The sequence below is a fragment of the Antechinus flavipes genome, chromosome 1 (assembly GCF_016432865.1).
Source record: "Antechinus flavipes isolate AdamAnt ecotype Samford, QLD, Australia chromosome 1, AdamAnt_v2, whole genome shotgun sequence".
Lineage (NCBI taxonomy): Eukaryota > Metazoa > Chordata > Mammalia > Dasyuromorphia > Dasyuridae > Antechinus > Antechinus flavipes.
In genome coordinates, this window is record NC_067398.1 from 80,888,607 (window position 1) to 80,914,625 (window position 26,019).

The 26,019-nt window shown below is 37.9% G+C and overlaps 1 protein-coding gene across 5 annotated transcripts in view; it reads left to right on the forward strand.

Moving 5' to 3' along the window:
• Positions 1-26,019, forward strand: part of POC1A (POC1 centriolar protein A) — a 215,516-nt gene that overhangs the window by 25,867 nt on the left and 163,630 nt on the right. For all 5 annotated transcript variants that reach the window (XR_007951902.1, XM_051985340.1, XM_051985357.1 and 2 more), the window contains exon 7: positions 7,674-7,807. Coding sequence is in view for 4 of the 5 variants with exons in the window: in XM_051985340.1 (XP_051841300.1) it covers positions 7,674-7,807 (134 nt within the window). In the remaining variant the exon portion in view is untranslated. The remainder of the gene's footprint in view (positions 1-7,673; positions 7,808-26,019) is intronic.

Sequence of the window (26,019 nt, forward strand, 5' to 3'; positions counted from 1 at the left end):
AACTGACAGACCTTTGGGAAGTTGAAAGGGAAGACCTGGTGAAAGAGACAGAAGGAACAGTAAGGGAGTTAGATTATCCATGTGAATACAGAGGCGAGGAAGTATTGAGGAAGACATGCTCAATAGTTCAAGTGTTGAGAAATTCAGCAGAGTTAGCTTCACGGTTTAGAGAGTTGGTTACCGGGCATTTCAGAGCAGTTACAGTAGAGGAGGAAGAGAAATCAAAGCCAGTGTTAGAAATGTGGCAGTAACTGTTATGCCATAATTATACATCAGACATTCCTGGTTTTGAAATACGTGGTTTTTGCAACCTTGAGCCCCCAAAATGCTATATCTCATTTTAAAAAAATTAAGTAAAAATGGTTTTGTTTTGTGAGTTTCATGACCTCTCTTGAGGATAACTCAGAATTTGACTAGAGCACTACACGACCATGGTGAGGGATCTCTGTACTAGGAGAACCAGCCTATTGTCATGCATGAAAATGCTTCCAAGAGGGGGCAGCATGTCGCCACTCTAAAAGCAAGAATGTCATTTTTAGAATCAGCCCCAGCAGCCCTAAGGAGGCACAGATGCTCCAAAGATTCTTGACTTCTCTGGATTCTGTGTTTCGTAATGAACTGAATCCCGGGGGCCCTTGCCTCTGCTTGAGGCTGAGAATGTCAATGTAGAGCATTGTCTGGAGATTCTGGCTTAACGTGTCTTTATGTCTAGTCGGGCGATAGGAGAATGAACATATCCATGAAGATAATGTTCTCTCCCTTTGAATAATAATAATAAAAGTGACTAACACATGGTGCTTTAAAGTTTGCAAAGCGCCCTGTGAGGTAGGCACACATGTATCCGATACGCCTATTTTGAAAAAGGAAAGAAGCACTGAGTCTCTGAAAAATGAAGTAATTTGTCTCCTTTTTTTAGGTTTAGGCTTTAAAAGTAGTTTTCTCCCTTAGAATTTTCATTCTGACATAAGAATTCTGAAAGAGGAGCCTGAACTCTTCTTGGACTCCCTGTTTATTTGTGGTTTTTTTTTTTTTTTTGGAGGCAGTTGAGGTTAAGTGACTTGCACAGAGTCTCACATCTAGTAAGAGCCGGAGGCTGGATTTGAGCATAAGTTCTCCTCTCTCCCTACCACTCACTTGCCCTCTCCCTATTCATTTCTGAAACGACCATAATAATGTCTTTCCAGGAATGCAAGGAACATTAGTCAGAATCTGCAGAGGACTTGCAGAAGGACTGCAGAGCACCAGGTGGGAGCCATAAGCTTGTTTTTGTTGGTAGCCATTGAACTGCAGTAGGTGCTAGAAGTCTAAGCGTTCTAAGAGCTTAAAGTCATGCTAAGATTCTATTTCAGGATTTCGTTAGCAATTTGAAACTAGCTTTGAGACTTTGGGCAAATCAGTTCCCTTTTCTGGGATGACTCATTTCCCCCTATATAAAGTGAATAGATGATCTTTTAGATCTCTGGGATGCTTTTGGTTTATAAGTCTCTAAGGGTATTTGTTGTTTAATTTGTTGACATGTATCCCAAGAGCATGAAGTAGGCAATCTTGGTATTCCCCTTTTTGGATTAAGCTGTGAATACACAGCTAGAATAAATGATTTGTGTAAGATTCTGTAGCCCTGGAACTAGAACTGGAAGCTCCCAAGTTTCCTGTTTATTCTCTGAATCTTACCACTTCCTCAGATAAGGCTCATATTCCTGTTTTTAGATTTCCTTCCCTTGAAGACAGAAACCCACAGGGCAGGTTTGTGTCCTTTTGCTTAGTTTTTTTTTTAATTAAAAAAAATTTTTTTCTTTAACAACTTATCATCGAGTGGGAAAGAATTAATTTTTGAAGCTGGAAGTCCAGCTCCTAGAAGACGGTTCTGTCTGAGTTAGCCTACTCATGCATCCATTTTTTTTCCCTTTAAAAAGGATATTTATGTGCTGTTTGAAGAGAGGAGTTCCTCAAGCTAGATTTCACCCTTGGAATTGCATTTCATTTTGTGAATCAGAAGCCCAATGTAAATGTAGTCAATTTTTACTTATTTCAATCAAATGATGATGAAAAGGAGTTTTGTCAGTCAGAAAAGCACTAGTGTTGCCTGAGTAAGCTGGTGCCATGGTACTTTGTCATCTCTGCCTTCTTTCCTGACAGGGCTAGAGCTAACTATTACCATTGTGGTGGTTCTCTGAGAACATTTCTCCAACACCTACGGCAGCTTTGCAGATTGTTTTCCCAAATCACTCAACCCACAGAGATTCTATTCTGCCCACAAAATCTGCATTGGCCAGGCAGGCATCTCCCCATACTGCCCCCATTGCAGCCATCCACAAGTCTGTCTCTGCTCATAGCAACACATGTCAAGTGGCCCTCCTGAGAATGAAGCACTGAGGTGAGAGAATGTAGGGACAGATACAGAGTCTCTTTTAGGCTGATTGGTTGATCAGTAAGCATTCAAAGCACACTCATTCATGCAAGATCACATAGGTCACATAGATAGTATGTGTTAGGCAATCTCATGACTTCAAGCCCAGGGTTCTTTCCACTATCAGAAGCCAATATAACTACCCTGAGGAAAATTGGTGCTGTTTTTTAACTTCTCAAAAGTCAAATTGATTGTGTTCATATGTACACTGAACTACCACTTAGAGAATACAGACTTTTGCAATTTACTATCCGTACCAGTCATGGATTTTTAACACATTTAGTTTTTTAATAGAATCTAACCTAGTTATTATTCTGTATCATTAGAGGTGAGATCAAAGGAACTTGTATAAGGCAGCTTATTTTACTTAGTAAGATTCAAATTCCATTCTTCTTGCTTGTTGTTCAGAATACTCATGCTTCTCTGATTTGGGTGAACTGGGCTCCCATGACATTTCCTAGGTTCCCCATTATAGAGGCATGTTTGGGATAGGAGTTAGTTACTTGCCTACTTCTTTGTATTCACTGGATCCAGTTACTCTTTGTCTTATCTTTTATAGGCAACTTTGAATTCATCACTAATGGTTCTTTCTTGGGCTTTTTGCTCATTGATCAGTAAAGCTGCATATTTTCCTAAGGGTTCTTTACCCTTTCTACCTTAGCCCAGATGGAGCCTAATGTTAAAAATGCTCTACTCCATCCTGGTGCCAATTTTCTTTGGCCCTGAGAGCTTCCTTCTCCTGTTGTATGCTGTGATGGTGGGATGCACCAGGTATTATTCAAAATGTAGATACTTTCTGTGTCTTGTGAACAAGAGTTCCACTGGCTCTACTAAAATGACTTTTATAAATTGGATTTTCTAAAGAAAGGATGGGGAGGTAGTTGTTGATACCAAGTAGAGAGAGATGTCACCTTCTTGAATTCAGGTTTTCATCTAGTCTTGCACATATTAAATATCTGCTGTGTTGGATTTTATATTGAGCACAGAAGATAAAAAGACAAAGATGTAATTGTTCCTGTCCTTGAGGAGCTTGCATTTTGGTAAGGAAGATATCATGCACATAAATCAGTTTATACAGAAGACACACACACACACACACACACACACACACACACACACACACAAAATATGAGGTAGTTGGGGAGGGACCTGGAAGCTGAGGAGATAAGTAAAGCTTCATACAGAAGGTGGCTTGAAAAGATTTTAAAGGACATTAGGGAATTTCAAGAGGCAGAGAGGAAGATGCAATACAGTGTAGGCTTGGGCAACAGCCAGGGCAAAAGCCGGAGACGGGAGAGGTATGTGGGAAAAGTGGCCAGTAGGCTTTGTGGCTCAGTTGGTAGCTTGACCATCAGATGTGTGTGGAGAAGAAATATTTATAGAGACTGGAGAGGCAGAAAGGGGCCAGGCTATTTCCAGAGGGTTTTCTAAAAACCTTATTGTGACCTGGATCTTTAATATGTTTTAAATGTCCTTGGATCTTTTTGAAATGCTACATTTGATTCTAGAAGTAAGTAGGAGCCATTAGAATTTGAAATGGTTAAACTTGTGAGTCTGGAAAATCCTTTTAGCAATTCTGTGTGTGTGAGATAGACTGGAGGGGAGAGAGACCCAGGCAGAGTGGTCAGCTGGGAGACTCTGGAAAGTCCAGGTAAGAGGTGAGACAGGCCTGAACTGCCCAGGTAGGTTGGTGACCTTTAAAGGGGAGAAATGGGGGACTAGATTAGGCAAGATTTGGCTACTGACTAGATAATTGCAGTGAGAGTTTTGGTGATTTTATATTCAGATATCTATTTTAGATGTCCTCGCCTCACTTGATGCTGCTACCTCCTTGGGCCAAGTCTCCTCACTCTTGTGTTAGTTTTGCAGGCTTCTCACATCTTATTTGGCCCTGGCTACTCTACACTCCAGGGACAACATCTTCCTTGCTATTTGACTCACAACATACTCCAGCTCCAGATTTGGGTGTTTCCTGGCTGACCTCGTGTCTGAAATAAACTTCACCCTCATGAACATCTTTTGGTTTTCCTGGCTTCCTTCAAGCCCCAGCTAAAACTCTACCTTCTACAGGAAGTCTTTCTGGTTCCCCCTTAATCTTAGTGTCTTTCCTCTTTTTATTTGTCTCCAATTTATATTCTGTTTAAAACTTGTTGGTACATAGAATGCATGTTCTCTCCCCTGTTTGATTGTGAGCTCACATAGTAGGTACTTAATAAATACCTGTTGACTGACTGACAAGAATGGTTACTTCATAAGAACTTGGAATAAAGATGGGGATATGTCAAAGAGCTGTGACATGAAGAGGGTGACTGTAGTGAATAACCTTTGCTTTTTTCAGTAAAAAAAAAAAAAAAAAAAAAAAAAACCTCACTTAAGAGACTAGATTGTGGGTGCTGTGAAGCTTAGGAAAGAAAGGAAGGTGGAGAACAACCTTTGTGGTAAGTGGATAGAGACTCAAATAGGGATAAGTAAGAGGACTACCTTGCTTCATCATGGGTCCTGATGAGATTTCTCTTAATATTAACCAGTGTTTGATATTTGTTCCATCCCACACCAAACCCTCCCTTATAGTATGAATGAAACATTGGTATTTCCTACTCTAGCTCTGTGTTTGATCTGTATCCTCATATCATCTAATTTCATACTTTGCATCTGATAATATCGTTCCTCCTTCAATGTGAGCATAAATATATAATCATCTCCCATCATATTGTATCCTCCATTTTACACCCACATTTTCTAAGTCTTTCTCTATTTTTGATATGTTTCCAGTTTTCCAAATGAGAATGTATAGGTTCTGTATGTCCTAAAGAATAGTCAATTTTTTTTAAATTTTTATTTAATAATTACTTTATATTGACAGAATCCATGCCAGGGTAATTTTTTTTACAACATTATCCCTTGCACTCGTTTCTGTTCCGATTTTTCCCCTCCTTCCACCCCCTCCCCTAGATGGCAAGCCGTCCTATACATGTTGGATATGTTGCAGTATATCCTAGATACAATATATGTTTGCAGAACCGAACAGTTCTCTTGTTGCACAGGGAGAATTGGATTCAGACGGTATAAATAACCCGGGAAGAAAAACAAAAATGCAGATAGTTCACATTCGTTTCCCAGTGTTCTTTCTTTGGGTGTAGCTGCTTCTGTCCGTCATTTATCAATTGAAACATCTCTTAGGTCTCTTTGTCAAAGAAATCCACTTCCATCAAAATATGTCCTCATACAATATCGTTGTCGAAGTGTATAATGATCTCTTGGTTCTGCTCATTTCACTTAGCATCAGTTCATATAAGTCTCGCCAGTCCTCTCTGTATTCATCCTGCTGGTTATTTCTTACAGAACAATAATATTCCATAACATTCATATACTACAATTTACCCAGCCATTCTCCAATTGATGGGCATCCATTCATTTTCCAATAAGAATAGTCAAATTAATTAGAGAATGTGACCTATAGCTATCCCCTCATGGTGCAGATAAGGAAGTTGGAGGTTGGGAAGGGAAGGGATTTCCTCCAGTTGATATGGTGAGTCCCTGATAGGGCCAGAACTAGAAACTTGTGAATTCTAATTTTCATGTTTCTTCCACTTTAACCTTATTTCCCTTGATGAACTCCATTTACTAGTTCTACTTTTCATTTACTTCTTTTTCAAATTCTTTTACCTTATTTTGGTAAAAAGTTGATTTAAAAAAGAGCTAGATGCCTCTCTTTCTTCTAACCTCTAGTATTTTGGAAATCAGGCAATTTTTCAAAGGCTCATCATTTTGTTACCCATGACTTGGGCAGTGTATTATTTCTTGAGCCAGCTATGGCAAATGTTCAGCTTACCTCCAGACACGATTCCTAGTATTCATAGTGCTTGGTGTGGATTTTAAAGATATAAATAACTCATTATGTAAAGTACTAAATGTTCTCACCATTGAGCATGCTCAGTTACATGTTTTTTACATTCCCTAAACACTTAAATTTCAGCAGATTGGCTGAGTGTTCAAATAGTTGTTTTAGTGTAACTTTGGCTTTAGAAAGAGTAGTTTCATATCTGAATGTTTTTAATGAATGTAGGAAAAGGTTTTCCTATGGAGTATTATCAGTTATACTGGATTGTAGTAATGTATACTTACATGGTTTTGGAGATAGGCTCCAAAAAGTACTCAGTTACTACCAGAGTTTCCTTCCAAGTTGGTCCCTTGAAGTCCAGCATCACAACAATAATTGTGTGCCCCATTAGATGAAAAAGAGAGTTACAGTGTTTTAATTTCTAGTTGATATTTTAATAGAAATTTAATCTTTTTTTCCTGGGACTGGAGTGGGTCATAGAAATATGTTTTCACAGTTGTCTAGAGTCCTAAGTATACATTTTTAGATGATAGCTAAAGCCTCTTCAGACACTTAATAGTTAATTTTGCATTTTTCAAGTGGCTAAAACAGAGTCCCAATGACACCATGATAGACTATATACTCAATTCCTTTTTATCCTGTCCTAGATAGTTCTAACTCTGGCCAGCAGTCACTGTGTTCTTGGTCACATGGGAGGCAGGGGCAAAGGTTGCTATTTCAGTACACCTTATCCCACTTCTGGTCATTTAATTTAAAATTCATTTTTCTTTTTAGTGGTCCAAAGTGTCATACATATAGTATATTGCCCTATACATACATACATATATATGTATATGTATACATATACATATAACTATACATATAGTATGTTACCCTATTTTATATTTGTTTTCCCTTGAAGTTAATTATAAATCAAAATGCATATATTTGACTATGTAGAATGCTGAATATTTTAACCATCTCAAACTTGCTGCAGTAATTGAAAACATAATAGGAGGGAGGTTAAAGGGAATCTTGACTAAAATCTCCCTTTCTTTCTTATTGATAATTGCCAAATCCTTTGAAATATCTTTTGTATTTGTCCTTATTTTCTTTTCCCTTAGTTTAGCTCTTCATTCACTTATACCTGAATGTTTGTGATTATCTTAAAACTCATTTCCCTGCATTTATACTCTCTCTAATCCATCTAACCCTTCTCATACATCACTGTCGTTATTAGATTTTCTCATTCATCTGCTTCAGTGACTGACACTGTCTATAGGATCCAGAATGAATTTCTTCTCCTTCTGCCCTTGTTTGGCATTTATGGCTCTCCTCAGCCTGTCCTGAACTCATCTTTCCAGTCATATGGCCTACTCCTTCTCTACGTGTATTCTCCTTTGATCTTCAGAGTAAAGATTCTGACTTGAATTTTCTTCTTCCTAGTGCACAGTGCTGTGGTAAATGCCCTTTCCTTTCACCCATCTGGAAACTACCTGATCACAGCTTCCAGTGATTCAACACTGAAGATTCTAGACTTGATGGAAGGCAGGTTGCTATATACTCTTCATGGTCACCTGGTGAGTTCAATAAACACAACAGTTCAATGTCTCTAGATTCAGGGCCTATTAAAAATGAATCCAGATCTAAAGTAACCACAAGCATCAGGACACAACATGGAAAAACATTTTCTGTGGCATGATTCTTTGTTCTTCTGTTGAATGGCATGGAGTGGCAGCTTGGAGAGAAAAGAATTAGAGGAAACTGGAAGCCCTGAGAGAGCCTGTGGATCAGCCAGTGGATCCAGGGGCAGAAAGATTTTCTGATGAAGGACTTGGGGGAGGCAGGGTCTGAGAAATAGCAAAGACTAAGAGTTATCTTCTGACTTTACACAGAAACAACACAGGAAATACCCCTCTATCCTACTGAGAAACCTTAGTTATATTGAAAAGCCACAACGGATAGAATGTAGGAAGTAGGGTCAGGAAAGCTTTGGTTTGGCAATAGGATTATAGTTGTCAATCTTTGTCTGTACAATGCAGATTATTCTAGATAGATGTAGACCTTGGCTCATAGGGCTGCAGAGAGGTTAACATGAAGGAAAGTGTGTGAAGTGCTTGGTAAACTTGGAAGATGGTGGCAGCAGCAGTAGTGGTGGTGATGATGATGGTGGTGTTCCACTTTGAATATCCTTGGAGAATGCTGTGCCCTTGCTGCTGCCTCTGAGCTTTATTATTATCTTGCCCTAACCAGCTGTAATCCTTTATACGTTCTGTGTTTCTGCCCTTATTTTCTGAGAGAATAGAAATCCGTGTTTTTTAGGACATTTATTCTGGGCCTTGTGAGGCAAACCATTCAGAAATCTTTTCTCTAACTTTGCTTTTTTTTTGTTCTTTACCAAATTCTCTCTCAAGTTGAACTACACAAGTTACTTCCTGCTCTTTGAGGGCCCCCAAGTGCTCTGTCCAAAACACCCTTCTGATTATGAACTTTCTATAGGTGCCAGGATGATTTGTTGCATGGTGAATTTGCTTCCAAAGAAAAGGTTCTTGAGTGAATAGGATGTCTACCTCCATGTCTTTTTTATGTGTTAATATTGTAATTACTACATAGGGATACTTGGCAGCCTGGTCTAGTAGGAAAAAACCTTGGTTTTGGTTCAAGTTCTGGTGCTGTCACTTGTTAGTTGTATATTTTTGGATATGAAATATGCTTCCTGAGTCTCTACTGCACAGGGAGCCTCTCTGAGCCTTAGTTTCCTTTGTTGATAAAATGGAGATGGTAATAATGGTTTTGCCTGCCTTGTGGGGATGTTGGTATGAAATTCAGTGGCTATAAAGCAGTCAGTGACTGTAAAGCGCTGTATGGATAAAACTGCCCTCATCATTCCTCAGCTACAGCTCTCTTTGCATGATCTCTTCCCTTTCCTCTCACTTTGTGTCACAGCCAATTGGCTGTGGGCTCCAAGGCTCAGCATTTCATGACTTCTTTTCCAGTGATGAAGCAGGCTTTCCATCCCTGGGTCTTGCCTAGAGCAATCTCAGGCCCCCTGCTGTCAGACCATGAGGACAGCAGATAGCTTCTTGCTGCTTCCATTCAGTGTTCTTTGGGAATCAGGAGAGCTTGTCTCCTACTGTCCGCTGAACTTTGGCTTTGCCTAGGCTGTGTCCCAGTGACACTTGAAACAATAGAACATCTAGGTAATCTGGGAGACAGTAGCTTATATGTTGGAAAGAAATAGACATTAAAAAGGGGGTTGGGATCAACATCTGTGTAACTTATGGTAGCTTTGGCCTTTTTTAAGGGATAGTTCTTTCAGTCTTACGCATTTCCTTTTATTGGTGACAATATGATAGAGTGACAAGAGCACTGTACTCTGAGGTTCCAAATCTAGTTCTAGCTAGGTGATTCTAATTAATACACCTAGTTTGTCTCAGACTCAGTTTGCTTATCTGGAAAAGGAACATCACTATACTTGGGCTGCTAGTTTCACAGAGAGGACCGTGTTTACTGGTATAATAGAAAGGCAGTCTACAAAGATTTATCAAGTACCTACCATGTGCCAGATATTCAACATTGGTGATACAAAAAGTCAAAAATAAAGAAACTCTGTTATAAAGGAACTTACAGTCTATAGAGAGAGAGAACATGCAAACAACTATGTTTAAACAAGTTTTAAACAGAATAAATTGAGATAATCAGCAGAGGAAAGATACTGACATTTTTTTTTTTTTAATTTTATTTTATTTAATAATAACTTTGTATTGACAGAATCCATGCCAGGATAATTTTTACACGACATTATCCCTTGCAATCACTTATGTTTCGTTTTTTCCCCTCCCTCCCTCTCCCCCCCCCCCCAGGATGGCAAGCAGTCCTAGATATGTTAAATATGTTGCAGTATATCTAGATACAATACATATTTGCAGAACCGAACAGTTCTCTTTTTGCACAGGGAGAATTGGATTCAGAAGGTAAAAATAACACGGGAAGAAAATCAAAAATGCAAATAGTTCACATTCATTTCCCAGTATTCCTTCTTTGGGTGTAGCTGTTTCTGTCCATCATTTCTCCAATGAAACTCAGTTAAGTCTCTTTGTCAGAGAAATCCACTTCCATCAGAATACATCCTCACACAATATCGTTGTCGAAGTGTATAATGATCTCCTGGTTCTGCTCATCTCACTCAGCAGAAAGATACTGACATTGAGGAGGAATCAGGAAAGACTTTTGGTAGAAGAGGATTTTAGCTGAACTTGAAGGAAGTCAAGAGACAGAAATGGGGAGTAAGGGGAAACATTCCAGACACAGGGATAGCTAGCCAGTGAAATGGTCAGGTTCTGGAGAGGGAGTGTCCTAGGAGAGGAACAGCAAGGAGGGCGATGTCATTCCACTGCAAAGAGAAATAAGATGTCAGAACATTGGAAAGGCAGGAGCAGATCAGGTTTGAAGAGTTTTTTGTTTGATTCTGACAGTGCTCCAAGACCATTGGAGTTTATGGAATGGTCAGACCTGTGCTTTAGAAAGATTGAGTGAAGTAGGGGAGAGATTTGAGTCTGGGAGACCAACTGGTGGTCTGTTGCAAGACTCAATGTGAAAAGATGAGAATCTGGGCCCAGGAGATGACAATGTTGAAGAAGGAAAGGGGCAGTTATGAGGAAGTGAGAGTGAAGAGTTGATAAACTTGATTTAGGGCCTGGTAAGATTGTGTTACTTGACAGTAACAAGGAAGTCCAGAAGGGAAAGATTTTAGAGGAGAAGATAGCGAGTTCAGTTCTAGAAATGTTGAGTTTAAAGTGTCTGTGGATCACCCAATTTGAGACATCTAACCAGGCAGCTGACATATTGTGCACCTGAAAATGGATAAAACTGCCCTCATCATTCCTCAGCTACAGCTCTCTTTGCATGATCTCTTCCCTTTCCTCTCACTTTGTGTCACAGCCAATTGGCTGTGGGCTCCAAGGCTCAGCATTTCATTACTTCTTTTCCAAAAAGAACCTTGGACCAAGCAGGCTTTCCATGCCTGGGTTTTGCCTAGAGCAACTTCAGGCCCCCTGCTGTCAGACCATGAGGATAGCAGGTAGCTTCTTGCTGCTGAGCTCAGCTCAGAGCTGAGGATCAATGTTAAGTCTATGAGAATAGTGAGCTCACCAGGTAATAAAGTGCAGAGGGGCTGGGCAGAACCTTGGGGGATCTCGTGCCAGTGGCAATGGCCTGGATGAAGAGGCAGCAAAGGAGACTCAGAAGGAGCCCTCGGACAGGTGGCAGGGAGTGTCAAGAACCCTAGTAGCCCCTGACTATGCAGTCAGAGGGTCTGGGCTGAAATCTACATCCTTCTTTCTACCAGCTCTATGGCCCTGGGCAAACCACTTAATCTCTCTGAGTCTCAGAAATGGGCATTTATATAGCACCTATTGTATGCCAGACACTGTACTAAGCATTTTAAGTTTTTGGATTTTCATAGCTACCCTGAGAGGTATTTTTTAATATCCTCACTTTATAATTGAGGAAACTGAAGCAAATAGAGTTTATGTGACTGTCCAGGGTCACACAGCTAGTAATTATCTGAAGTCAAATTTGAACTCACATCTTCCTGACTCCAGCCCCTGCTGTGCCAAATAAAGGGGTTGGGATAGATGGCCTCTAAGATCCCTTGCAGCTTTAAGTCTGTGATTCCATTTAAAGGCAAACTATTATTATTATCTTACCCCTGCTGTGGTAGCTCATTATGCTAAAAATAATGTGGCACACCAACATGTGAATTTGGGAACAGGTGTGGCCTTGTTCCAATTGGGAAAAAAATCCCAAACCTAAAGAAAATTACTTATAAACCAGATCAATTAGAGGGCAGCTATTTGAGTCACAAAATATTTCCTACTCCTAGTTTTGCTTTAAGTAAGATTCTGCCAGAATGCTTTTAGAAATCCCCAATTTTTCCCTGGCCTTCTGTTGTTCTGTGAGTCTTAGATACAGGGGGACTTTTTATGAAAAGTAGAAGAAAAATCTGGAAGGAGATCTGTTACATGTGGTTGGCAAACCCTAGAAAGTACCACTTTGAAATGAGTGAAAATTTTAAGGAAGTTTTTAAAAATCACTTCTCTTTGAGCGAAGCTTAGATCACAGAATTTGAGAGTAGATGTTTAGTATAACCTCTCCAGCCATACCAGTAAGGGGTCAGGAAGACTTGACTCAAAGCCCTCCACAGATGGGTTGTCATTTCCCTTCAGGAGGGACAGGCCATCCCTCCAGCTCTAGGGTCTCATGAGTTGCTCTTAATCTCACAGCTAAATTTGATTCTTTGTGCTTCTACTTGGTGCTCCCACTTCTGCCTCTTCCTCTATGTAAAAGCTCCTGTTAAATAAGTGAACTCAATTTTGATAGGTGTTGTCAATCTTCCCAGTTGCCTTCAAAGTATTGAAGTCTCCTCTCTTTAAATACCTTCAAAAGACCCTGATATCCCTTCCAGTTCTTGTCTTGTTGCTGTTCCCTTTCTTAGCCATTCTTTTTTTTTTTTTTTAACCTTTTTAATAACTTTTTATTGTTAGAATCCATGCCAGGGTAATTTTTTACACCATTATCCCTTGCATTCACTTTTGTTCCGATTTTTCCTCTCCCTCCCTCCACCCCCTCCCCCAGATGGCAGGCAGTCCTTTACATGTTGAATAGGTTACAGTATATCCTAGATACAATATATGTGCAGAACCGAACAGTTTTCTTGTTGCACAGGGAGAATTGAATTCAGAAGGTATAAATAACCCGGGAAGAAAAACAAAAATGCAAGCAGTTTATATTCATTTCCCAGTGTTCTTTCTTTGGGTGTAGCTGCTCCTGTCCATCTTTGATCAATTGAAATTGAATTAGCTCTCTTTATCGAAGAGATCCACTTCCATCAGAATACATCCTCAAACAGTATCATTGTTGAGGTATATAATGATCTCCTGGTTCTGCTCATTTCACTCAGCATCAGTTCATGTAAGTCTCGCCAGTCCTCTCTGTATTCATCCCACTGGTCATTCCTTACAGAACAATAATATTCCATAATGTTCATATACCACAATTTACTCAACCATTCTCCAATTGATGGGCATCCATTCAGTTTCCAGTTTCTAGCCACTACAAACAGGGATGCCACAAACATTTTGTTAGCCTTTCTTGAAAAAGTTGTTTTATTCTTTGTACTGATATTCCTAGTGCTTACCATAGCACTTGGTGCAAGTGCCTATATAGAATGTAGGCACAAATAAATGATTGTTGATTGATTGATTTCCCCTGAGACTTCTCTTCAGATTAAACATTCACAGCTCCTTCAAATGGTCCTCATAAATAGCAAGTTATAAGCTTTTCACCATCCTCATTGTGCTCCTGAATGTTCTATTTTATCTCTTGACTTCCTAAACTGTATTACTGAGAACTCAAAACAGCATATAAAATTTGGTCTGCTAGTTGCAGAATACCTAAGGGACTTCATATAAACCATTTTTTTCTTTATCCAGCTGAAAGTTGCATTCTTTTTCTGACCATACTCTATTGTGGTCCATTATTCCCCCATTATACTCCCCCCACCCCAGTTTTTTCAGACAAGCTGCTGTCTAACTATATCTTCCTCATTCTGTACTTAGAAAGGTGAATTTTTAAACCCAAGTATAAGAGTTCACATTTACTCCTGTTAAATTTCATCTTAGATTAAGTCTAGTGCTCTCCCTTACTTTTTCAGTCACAGAGAGACTGTGGCATGAAAAATAGAAAGCCAGCCTCAGACTGGAAAATCTCAGTTTACATCCTACCTTAGACACTTGCAGAGATGGTAATGATCTGCATTGATAGAGTGGATTTACTCATTTGGCATTCTCTACCAGAAGTGTCAAATCACCACTGGAAACAGTTTTGGTATCAGATTAAACTGTAATTTTTGTTGGCTTGAAACCCTTTCCTGGCACTGTTTTCTTATGCCCATTGATTTACATAATTTCATTATCTGTAAAGAATAATCATTCTTGCTGTGTTATTTCTGTTGTCTCTTTCCTATCTTTAATTATTAATCACTTGTTTGAATAGTTTAGAATTGTGTTGTTTCAATTGTGTTCCATATCTTTTTTTCCTCTTAGTATTTTTTTTTTAACTACTTCTCATCATTGCTGTGACAAGTTGGTGGTATCTGCTTAGACAAGTGATTCAGAGATAATTCCCATATCAATCCATTTTTTCTTTTCTTTTAAAATATTGCTGATTTTTTTTGTGATGTTATTTGGTACTTTCCATATCAAATATCTACAAATTATTTTCTTGAAGATAGTGTTCATAATGTAAAGACATATCCTACAAATTTCTGATCTCACCTTTTTTCCAGAGCTATGTTTTCCAATAAATTTCTTACTGTCACTACTTTTTTCTACTTTTGTATAAAGTGAATGAATATTGTATTTATATAATTTGGAGGGTTTTTCTTATATTCTTTGTGGAATTTCTCTACCTCTTCATTTATTCCTGATGTTGGCAGTTATTTTCATGTATGTCTTTTTTGCAATACCTGCAATTTTTGCAATATGAGGTGACCAAAAAAACCCACAAATGTTTCTTGTTGCTTTTGGGTAGGTACATAATAAAAGCAACCCCATCAACTCCTTTCTTTGCATCTCCAAGGAATGTCTATGTGATATCCTCCAATTTGTGGTCCAATTCTTTCTTCTGGTTTTATTTATAGCAAGAAGATCAAGATATGTCTAATATATAGTCATTGGACATGGATCTTTCTATTTAGACTACCAGTAGCCAAATCAAAGCTTCTAGACAATTGATAAATGGTGATTCTTAGCTTCCTTTCTTCCTCTTCTTCTACCACTTTGCTACTGCAATTGCAAAAGTAGTGAAGAAGAGGGCTAGGACTAGAGGCCATCCTAGGTGGGGGTTTTGTGGTTGTTTTGTTTGTAGATTGCCAAGTTACCAATAAAAAGAACCAAGAATGGCTCTTGAATACTACATTGGACATCTCTCATCAAGTTAACATCAAAATGTTAATGATTCTTTTGAATTTTGTCATTCAACTAACAATTTTGAACCCATCTTATTGTCGATTCTGTGTAATTTCTAAATTTTTTTTTCCCCACAGAATAACAAGGTACTTTGTCAAATGTTTTGAAAAAATTTAGGAAAACTATAGTAGTGGCACTTTTCTGGTCCACCAGTTTAGTAACCCAATAAAGGAAATGAGATCTGTCAGACATGACCAGTTCTTCCTCTCTTGTGAATGCTTTTTTTTGGTAAAGATTCACTAAATTTCTCTTACCATTGTAAACACTTTCCAGAAATCAAAAGTTGGGCTCACTGTTCTATAATCTGTAGACTTTTATTATTGCTCCCCCCCCCCCTTTTTATTTTTTATTTTTTAAAATTGGGACATTTGTCCCTTTTGGTCCTGTAGTATATCTCCTGGGCTCCAAGATCTTTTAGGTATTCCTGAGAATGGTTCAGCTATCTTATTCCCTGAAGAAAACGTAGAGAAAAAAGGAAACTTCCCTGTGACTTCCTCGGGAATTAAGGAACTCCGAGGATCTGGACACTCTAGGAGTTTGAGGAAGTCATTAAAAGGAACCTAATGGAAAGTTCCATCACCTACCCTTCATTTCAGCCTTCTCCTTTGAAACCAATGATGGAGTGGAGATGCATAGGGGCTTAGGGACTTCACTAAGGTCCCCCAGGATATGAACATATACCAGAAGCAAGATTTGGACTAAGATCTTTTGGTTCCAGAACAATGTAGAACATTTGTGACCCTTTAACTTAGTAATTAGCTATGACTTAAACATTAACATCTTTGTCTCTTTCTGCCTGTGTTGTGACCATCACTTGTGAGAAGTGGAAGAGCCAACTGTTGCAGGATTCCCAGCAGGTTTTCAGGTTGTTTTCTTCACAACAATGTTGTGAGGGAGGAACATAATAAAGTATAATGAGATGTAGCTTGCCCAAAGTCACACAGCACCAGTAAGTGTGGTAACTAAATTGGAACCCATATTAGATTCTATATCTAGTGTCTTCTCTCTCTGTCCCTTCCTCCTCTTACTCCCAAATATATACTGTTCTGCTTCTGTGTAACCCCAATGAGAAGGATTGGGAGTGAATTGGAGACTGTTTCTGGGTTTTTGTAGTTTTTCCTTTTCCTCAGGTCATAGTTGAATTCGACTTGGCATATTTCATATAGTGTCCTATGGCTAAAGGTGAGCCCAGGCTTCACAATGAAGTCTGTAACATATGAACTCTAAAGGAAGAGTGGCTGAGTTTGCCAATTCCTAGGCTCTGAAGCTAGTCCTAAAAATGAAGAAGTCAGCTCAGAATTGCAAATGACTTTTTGTTTTTATTTTTTACTTCTATCTTCTCAAAACAACATCTTCTTGCTCTTAAAAAAATAAAATAAAAGACAGATTGCCACTAAGATTGGTCATAGCACTTGAGCTAGTTTTGAATAGACTTGGTATTGGTATTTACTGCTGGCAGTAGTTAAAAGTTTTTCAGTCCCTGGAGAGGTTCTTGAAATAGTCAGGTATGACTCATTGTTTGGGTAGCTGTATTGAAAAGGATCATGGATGAGGAAGAATTGTTGTGTGAAGAGAGAGGAATTATGATAATGGAGAGAGACAGAGCACCATCTCCTCCAAGTATAGAATTCTTTTGTATTTATAATGATGGAGCCTGCACATTTTGTTATGAGAGCCTAGAAGACAAGAAAATATTCTCATAATGGAAGTGGATTAGAAAATTGAGGTAAAATGAGTCAAAATAGAGGAATTTAAGTCAGCTAGATGGCACAGTGGATAATAGAGAATTGGATTTTGGAATCAAGAAGACCTGAGTTCTAATTATATCTCAGATATTTGCTCGCGGTATGACTGTGGCAAGTGACTTCTCCCAATCTATTTTATCATTTATAATATGAAGAGGTTGGATTTAATGCCTCTTCCAAATCTAAATCTATCATCTTATAAGTATTTTCATACCCAAAATTGTAATGTATAATAATCATTTTTGATATATAATTTTATAGGAGAAAAATATTATTATTACTAGAATGTACTCACAGAACAGTGTTTGGAAAATGCTGATATAGGAGATTGACCTTTTTATAGCATATTAGCACTATGATTGTCCCTTATATGTTTGGCAGACTTTTTATATTAGCAGAGAGCTTCATTTAGCCAAAACAAGTCACTTAGCTTCCATGGTCTTTGTTTGGCAACTCCAAGGCTGAAGTTTGTAGCTGTTTTTCTAGTGATAGAAACAGAAATTAAGGGGCCAATTGGATTATGCAATTTACTTGAATGATCTGAATCTCTAGTTAGTTGCATCACCCAGGAGGCTTGTGAGGATTTGTGATCATTGAGTGTCAGTTACCACAGTGGTTCTGAACAAAGCGCTACAGAATTCACAAAAGTAGGGAAAAAATGTGTGTGAGGTCTATGGCAACATTAGTCACCCAAATGAACGGCTTGTTCTGAATACATTCTTGTGAGAGTTTGTGTAGGAGAATATTTTGGGTCCAGATTTCATTCTCACTCTGACAGCTAACTTCTGTTCTGGGAAAATTACTTCTAAGTATAGTTTATAAAAGAAGGAAAGACTTGGTGTTCCTTCAAACATTGACTAGTTGGCATGTCAGAGACGCGTGTTACCAGCTGATGGGTCTCATTGTACTTAAGGAGAATGGCCAAGTTTTAATTGTAAGTCATCTGGCCCATCACCCTGAGAGAGAATTAGACACAGAAGCTCTTAGCACTAATTTGATGGTTTGCAGCTGCTTTATCACATACTGTAGCTGCTTATTTTTACTCTGAAGAATCTTTCCAGTTGTGAAATCCTTTTATATCTTCATCCTTATGTATGAGACTCAAAATGGTACTTGAGCTGTTTATCTAGATAGCAGTGCTTTCATTTTTTGTTCCAGGAAGGTATTGATGTCAGAAGGGAAATAAACAGTCTCCTATCAGACACATCATTTTGGTTGGTCAAAGGCAGTATCCTGTGACAAACTCTGACCTGGTTTAGAAGAAGGAGAATATGCCATAGAAAGAATGGCTGGGAGGTACTCTTTGGGTGGTCAGCCAAGAAAAGAGAAGACTTACAGGGACACCTGATCACTCTCTTCAAATATCTGAAGGATAGACTTGTTAAGCTTGTCCCGGATGGCAAACAAGGAGCAGTGGGTGCCAGATAGAGAGGTAGATTTTTTTTCTCAGTTTGAGAAAAGCTTCCTAACAATGAGCTGACCCAAAGTGGAATGCTTTGCTTCATGAGATCTTGAATTGAGGTCAAGTAAGTACTCTGATGTTATAGAGAAAACTTGGTTAGAGTTAAGTCAGATGGCTTCTCAGGTTCCCTCTAGGTTTAAGATTCTATGATTATGATGAAATAAAAGTGACACTTTAGAGGGTTTCTCTTGGCCAATGGGGATACAATTTTTATTTTGCTTATATTCCTTCATTTGTGAAATAAGCAAAACCTAGCCCTAGGGGGTTAAAAACCAGTAGGAAGAAGACAGAGGTGAGTCTGCCTGGATCCTGTGCAGGTCTTTACCCTTCTAATTATTTAAGACCTTCTGAGTCAGAAGAATAGAATAGAAGCCACTATAGGGAAAGAAATCTTTGGAGAAAGTGGTTCTGTGAATCCAAGAAGTTAGATCCATATAATTTCATTATGAATCCTATCTTTTGTTCTATATGGGAAAACTGCAGGAACTTTGGCCTCTCCCCTGAGAAAGCATATATTTGGGGGAAGAGACATGTCTTTTTGTCTTTATGGTTTAAAAAAATTCCTTCCTGATTGCTCATCTAATAGTGTTATCTGTCTTTTCTGTGTATTGGCACTCTTACCTTCTTTTACTGACTCTCATACTCTTGTACATTTTCTCTGATAGACTTAAAGAATTTTAAATAGTGGAGAGGATTAAAAAAGAGAAAAGAGATAGATTAGACAAAGCATTGAAAGTCTGCATAAACATACTATAGTTGCATGCCAGTGATATATCCACTACCTTCCATCCTGGTACAAGATAAATGTCAAGAATTGCTTATGTCTCCTGTGTGGTTCCAAGTTTGGGCCTGGTATAAATGATTCAGCTTTTGGAACTAGTTCTTGGATCCCCTGTCAAAGCAAATGATGTGGAAGAGCCTTGCTAACCGGCCCCATGACTGGGAAATTGCTTCCCTGAGTTTGTAATTTTATTTCTTAGGCTTAAGTTAAGGCAGCAGACATGAAATACATCCTATTAGCTTCTGGTGATAGTCATTCCTGCCCTTAAAGAGTTTACTGTCTGTAGGGCAGGTTTGTGTGATCATAAACATGCACCGGTGAAATAATGTGATAAGTACATGAGACATGCTATGTAAATTTGGAGCACGGGAAAACAGGAATAGTAGGGAAGCTTTCTATGGAAAAAATACTGGTTTCAAAGTCAGGACACCTAGCTTTGCAATTTACTACTTTGCTACTTGCTGTGTACCTTGGATTGCCCATTTAACTTTAGCATCCTCAATGTCCACATCTGTCTTCAAACAATAAATATTAAGGGTTTACTATGTGCAAGGCACTCTGCTAATTTTTTGAGATTAAAAGAAAACATATTAAGGTAACAGTTCCTGCTCTCAAATAGCTTAAGAGTCCTATACAAGTATATGTAGGATATGTACAAAATGAATAAAGGTAGTTTTGAGAAGGGATATACCAGCAGCTCTGGTGAATTGGAAAGGCTTCGTGAAGAATGGGGAAAGTGAACTGAGTTTTGAAGGAAATGAGATCCTCAGAGGAGGGAGATGAGAAGAGTGCATTCCAGTCATGGGGGGGAGAGGAGACAGTCATAGATGTGGGCAAAGGAGTATCATATATATATATACAAACAGTAATTAAGCCATTGTGTTTAGAATATAGAAGCCAAGGAAGGAGTAAATTGTAAAAAAGACTGGGAAGAGAAGAGAGTGCCAGATTATGATGAATTTTAGGTGCCAAACAAAAGGTCTTAATATTTGATCCTATAAGCACACAGGAACTGGGGGATTTAAAGAAATCACTTTTGCAGCCTGTATGGAGGATTGATGAGAGCAGAGGACCTGGATGGGGTGACTTGTGTGTTTTCTTTAAGCTCTAAACAGTGTGATTCTAAAAGATGGTATTTAAATTGGACATTGGAGAAAGGGTAAATTTTTTTTCCCTTAAATATTCTCAATAGTATTTTTTAAAATTATATGTAAGTAAAGTTTTCAACATTTATTTTTGAGTTCCAGATTTTTCTTCCTCTCTCCCTTATTTTCCTTCTCCCCAAGATAGCAATAAGTTTGACATAGGTTATACATGAAAAGCAAACAAACAGAAAAAAAGGTGAAAATAGTATGCCTTATCCACATTCAGTCTCCATCCCTCCCTTTCTAGATTCAGATTGAAATTTTCCATCCCAAGTCTATTAGAATTGGCTTGGATCACCGTATTGCTGAGAAGAGATATCTATCATAATTAATCAACATATAATCTTGATGTTACTATGTAAAATATTTTCTGGTTCTGCTCACTTTACTCAGCATCAGTTCGTGTAAGCCTTTAAAAGTTTTTCTGAAATCAGCCTGTTCACTGTATTTTATTTTTCCAAATACATATAAAGATAGTTTTTTTTAAAAACATTCAATATTGTAAAACTTTGTGTTGCAAATTTTTCTTCCTCCCTACCTTACTTTCCCCCTTCCCAAGACAAAAAGCAATCTGATATAAGTTATATAAGATATATGCAATTCTTTTAAACATATTTACATATTTGTCATGTTGTGCAAGAAAAAATGAGACCAGAAGGGAAAAAACCATGACAAAGAAAAAGCAAGCAAATAAATAGCAACAACAGCAAAAGTGAAAATAACTATACTTCTATCCACATTCAATCTCCATAGTTTTCTCTCTGGGTTCAGATGGCATTTTCCTTCTTAAAGTCTATTGGAATTGCCTTGAGTTACCACATTGTTGAAAAGACCTAAGTCTATCACAATTGATCATCACATAATCTTGTTGATACTCTGTATAATGTTTCTTGATTCTGCTCATTTCATTCAGCATCAGTTCATGTAAGTCTTTCCAAGCTTTTCTGAAATCCACCTGCTCATCATTTTTTATAGACCAGTAGTATTCCATTACATTCATATACCATAATTTATGCAGCCATTCCCCAGCTGATGTACATTTACTCAGTTTCCAGTTCCTTGCCACTACTAGCTACAAACATTGTTTTACATGTGGGTTTTTTTCCCTTTTTTATGTTTTTTTGGGGGGGCTATAGACCCAGTGGTGACTTAATGGATCAAAGGATATGCACAATTTTAAAGACCCTTTGGGCATAGTTTTAAATTGCTCTCCACAATGGCTGGATCAATTTACAGTAATTTTTCCATATCTGGAGGGGTAAAATTTCAGTAGCAGAGAAGGAAAACATGGGGAGGAGAGGCATATTTTAGGTGAAGAAGTGATGTGAACAGAAACTTGGCAGCTGGAAGAATTTTTTGAGAAACCATTTTCTAAAAAGCTTTTTTTTTGGGGGTGGGAGGAGAGTTGTATAATACTTGTATTGTTGTAATTAATCAAATGCATGTCTAAAGTTAGTACTATGTGCCAAGCATTGTGCTAAGCACTGGGGATATAAAGACAAAATAAAATAATCCTTGACCTCAAGGAGTATACATTTTTAAAGGGAAGACCACATGTACAGATGTTAGCACATAACAAAATATATATACTGTAATGGGCTGAAGCTGAGCAGATGCACTGAGGTCCGGTCAGCGCACTTATGGCTAATTAGCAATTGGACAATATTCTATTAATGATGACCATGTTTAGCACCCAGGGTATTTTAAAATCAGCCGGAGTCAGGATAAGCGAAAATCCTTGATCTTTATTCTTTATGGAGGTGAAGGGGAATAGCGATAGGAAGTAAGAGCAATCCTAACAGGAATCCAGCCAGCAGTGCTTCTGGCTCTCACACTCTACCCCTCTAATCCTCTATCCAATCTCCTATACAACACATCAAACTTGCACAGAGTGTGGATGGGGGATGCTTTCTCCAAGCATATATTAATAAAATATTGTCCAATTGCTAATTAGCCATAAGTACTCAGACCGGACCTCAGTGCATCTGCTCAGCTTCAACCCATTACAATACACCATAAATACAAGATAAATTTTTTCAAGCAAGGGCACTAATAGCTGGGATCAGGAAAGGATCATGTAGAATAGGGTACTTGAATCTTTTTTTTTTTTATTAAAGCTTTTTATTTACAAAAATATGCATGAGTAATTTTTCAACATTAACCCTTGCAAAGCCTTCTGTTCCCCTCCTTTCCCCCACCCTCCCCTAGATGGCAGATGGTCCAATACATGTTAAATATGTTAAATCCAATATATGTATATATATTTATTCAGTTATCTTGCTGCACAAGAAAAATCAGATCAAGAAGATAAAAAAAACTGAGAAAGAAAACAAAATGCAAGCAAACAACAAAGAGTGAAAATGCTATGTTGTGGTCCATACTCAACTCCCATGGTCCTCTCTTTGGGTGTAAATGGCTCTCTTCATCACTGAACAATTGGAATTGGTTTGAATCATCTCATTGTTGAAGAGAACTACATAGGATACTTGAATCTTGAAGGAAACGAGATTCCTAGAAGTGGAAATGAAGAGGGAGGAATAGGGGAAGAAAATGGAGTGAAGAAAGATGACCACTGGAAAGGCATTTTGGAAGAGAGGTGTTAGAAAGGAAGAACTACAAGTAGGCCATTATGCGTGAATCATAAGAAAGGTTCAGCAAATCTTTCCATAAAAGGCCCCTTTAAACTAGATTTTGAAAAAGTATCTTTGCTGAGAGCTTCAAGTTCAGATCCCTTTTTGCTTAAGGATATTACTGTATTTAGTCTTTTTCTTTTTTTTCTATTAAACAGCACATAAGCATATGTGATGTGGCAACTAGGGGGTATAACAGGCAGATGGTTGCATTTGGAGTCAGGCAGACTCATCTTCCTGAGTTCAAATCTGACTCAGAGCTTATTAGCTAGATGATCCTGGTCACATCACTTAACCTTTTTTGCCTCAGTTTCTTCATCTGTAAAACGAGCTGGAGAGTTGGACAAACAAAAAGGCAGTGTGATAATATGTGCATTTGGAACATAATTAAATACCAGTTGAATGAACCACTTGGTAGCTGTTCACTTTTAGCTTTGGAATGGAATAATTAAAGGTATTGCTGGACACTTGAGAGATCTGTCAGCAGATAGTTTTTGATATCTCACCATAGGAAAAAATCCTAGAGTTAAATGAGGTTAATGTATTTTAAGTATAAAAAACCCCTTCTAAAGTGGAGATAGTATTAAAAGTGCCTTTTGGCTCTATGAAGTATGAAGAGGATTCAGTATCTGCTTCTAGAAGTGGGGCTTTGATTTGATGAGACAAATAATTGTAGGTACAAGTCAAATAACTTTACTGTAATTCTTTTACAGAACATAGTTAGTTAAAATAGGCTATCTCAATTTTTGTGGTCTCAGCTTTGGCCCAGAAAAGAGTGCTTTGTTTTGATCCATTAAAAAACATTCTATAATCAGAATAATCCTTTACAACAAAGGTTTTCTTTGAGTTACAAAACATTTAAAAAACATCTACAAGCAAAGCTTCAAAGGGAACACAACTTGGGCATAAATTCAAATAGAATATCTGGAAGAGATAAAGGAAGAATTTCATTTTTTTTATATTAAAATATATGTTGCTGCACAATATAAATTGGATCAAGAAGAAAAAAAAACTGAGAAAGAAAACAAAATGCAAGCAAACAACAAAAAGAGTGAAAATGCTATGTTGTGGTCCATGCTCAGTTTCCATAGTCCTCTCTTTGGGTGTAGATGGCTCTCTTCATCACAAGATTATTGGAAGTGATCTGAATCATCTCATTGAGAGCCCCATCCATCAGAATTGATCATCATATAATCTTGTTGTTGCCGTGTACAATTGATCTCCTGATTCTGCTCATTTCACTTAGCATCAGTTCATGTAAGTCTCCTTGTGTCTCTCTTAAAATCATCCTGCTCATTATTTCTTATAGAACATTAATATTTAAAGGGAAAAAAATTTTAAATTAATTTTTTTGAATGCAAAAGATATACAAAATATTTTTGAAGTACAAAGAATTGAAATTTGAGCAGGTGTCCATCAAATGGAAAATTAATAAACAGTGAAAAGATCAGAGAAAGCTTCCTGGAGGAGGTAACATTTTAAGCTGGAGAAGGATTTTAGCAGAGGCATGGAGGATAATTTCTGCAAATGACTTGTACAAGGATATGGAAGTGGAAAAAGGACAAATGTTGTTTTAAAATGACAAATAATAAGTGTATTTTTATTTTCCCCATCTCACATTTTGGGGGAGAAGAAAGGCCTTAAAAATAACCTGGAATTTTTCTAGCTTATCTGGGTCATTTAGTTTTTTGTTTTTGTGTCTTTTGGGGAATAGCCAGCTTTTTGTCTAAATTCTCTTCTGGTCATTGCTTAAACAGACCCTAAAATGTCACCATCCCAGGAAGTGGCAATGGAGTGGTGGAGCAGTGTTGACTTTATCTCGCATCTGTATTTCTGATCTGTTGTTACTTTGTTGGCTGTACCCAGCAATTTGTTTTTTTCTGGGTTTTGGTTCAAGTCGTGTTGTTCTTCTGCCTACCCTTTCTCTGCATATTACTTTGGGGTGTTCTTAGAGTATAATCCTTGAAAAGACAGTGATTATGCCTGTGATGACTGCGTATTTTAAAATCAGCCAGAGTCAGGAATTCAAGTTAAGGGAAAATCTTCGATCTTTATTCTTTGTGGAGGTGAAGGGGGATTGTGATAGAAATGTGAGCAGCCACCACTGGCCAGCGGTCTCTGACTCTCCCCGCCTCTTTCCACCCACCAAAATCGTCCCTATGTCATTTCCTATACAATACATCAGAACTTGCACAAAGAGTAGGCAGGGCCATTCTTTCTCCAAGCATATATTAATAGAGTATGGTCCAATTACTATTTAGCCTCACGTGCTTGGGACCTCAGTGCATTAACTCGAGCTTCAGCCCATTACATATGCCTGCTATGTGTTTTTTTATGTTGATTGGCATGCCTGAGTTTGCAAATAGAGTTTACTTTGTAATTGCTGATGACATTTATATTTTTTATATCTCAGAGTAGGAGTCAGCCAGATTTGTATAGCCTAGTAAACTAAGAATGATCTTTACATTTTAAAATAAAGTCTTATTGTATTTAAAAACACAAAAATCATTTTTAGATTTTAAAAATGGGAGCAGTTGCAGTTTTCTGGATTCTTTTGTAATGCATCTCTCCTTGTGAAATATAATAGAATTCACTTAAATTCAGCACATATTTACAGATATTTTATTGACAGAGTACTGTGGTAGTACAGACATAAGATGTCAAATATAATACAAATAGCAGGCACAAGAGAGAAAGCACAGAAAAGTGAGAATTCACTTGCTTGGGAAATAAAAGAACGTTTGGAGGAGATGTTTTAATTGGGTCTTGGAGGAGAGGCTGAATTTTGAGAGGTATAGATGTGGGGAGGGGAGGATAAGATTTCCTTTCTACTTTCTACTATTATACTTTAATGAAGTATATTTGTATTGTAGTAGTGAAGAGTATAGTGAATAGTAGTAGATATATAGTAGTGTGGAATAGAGAGAGATAAGGTGAAGAATTTACAGGAATGTATGAATTCTTTTTCTGTATTTTATTTTCATTATTTCTATGTTTCTC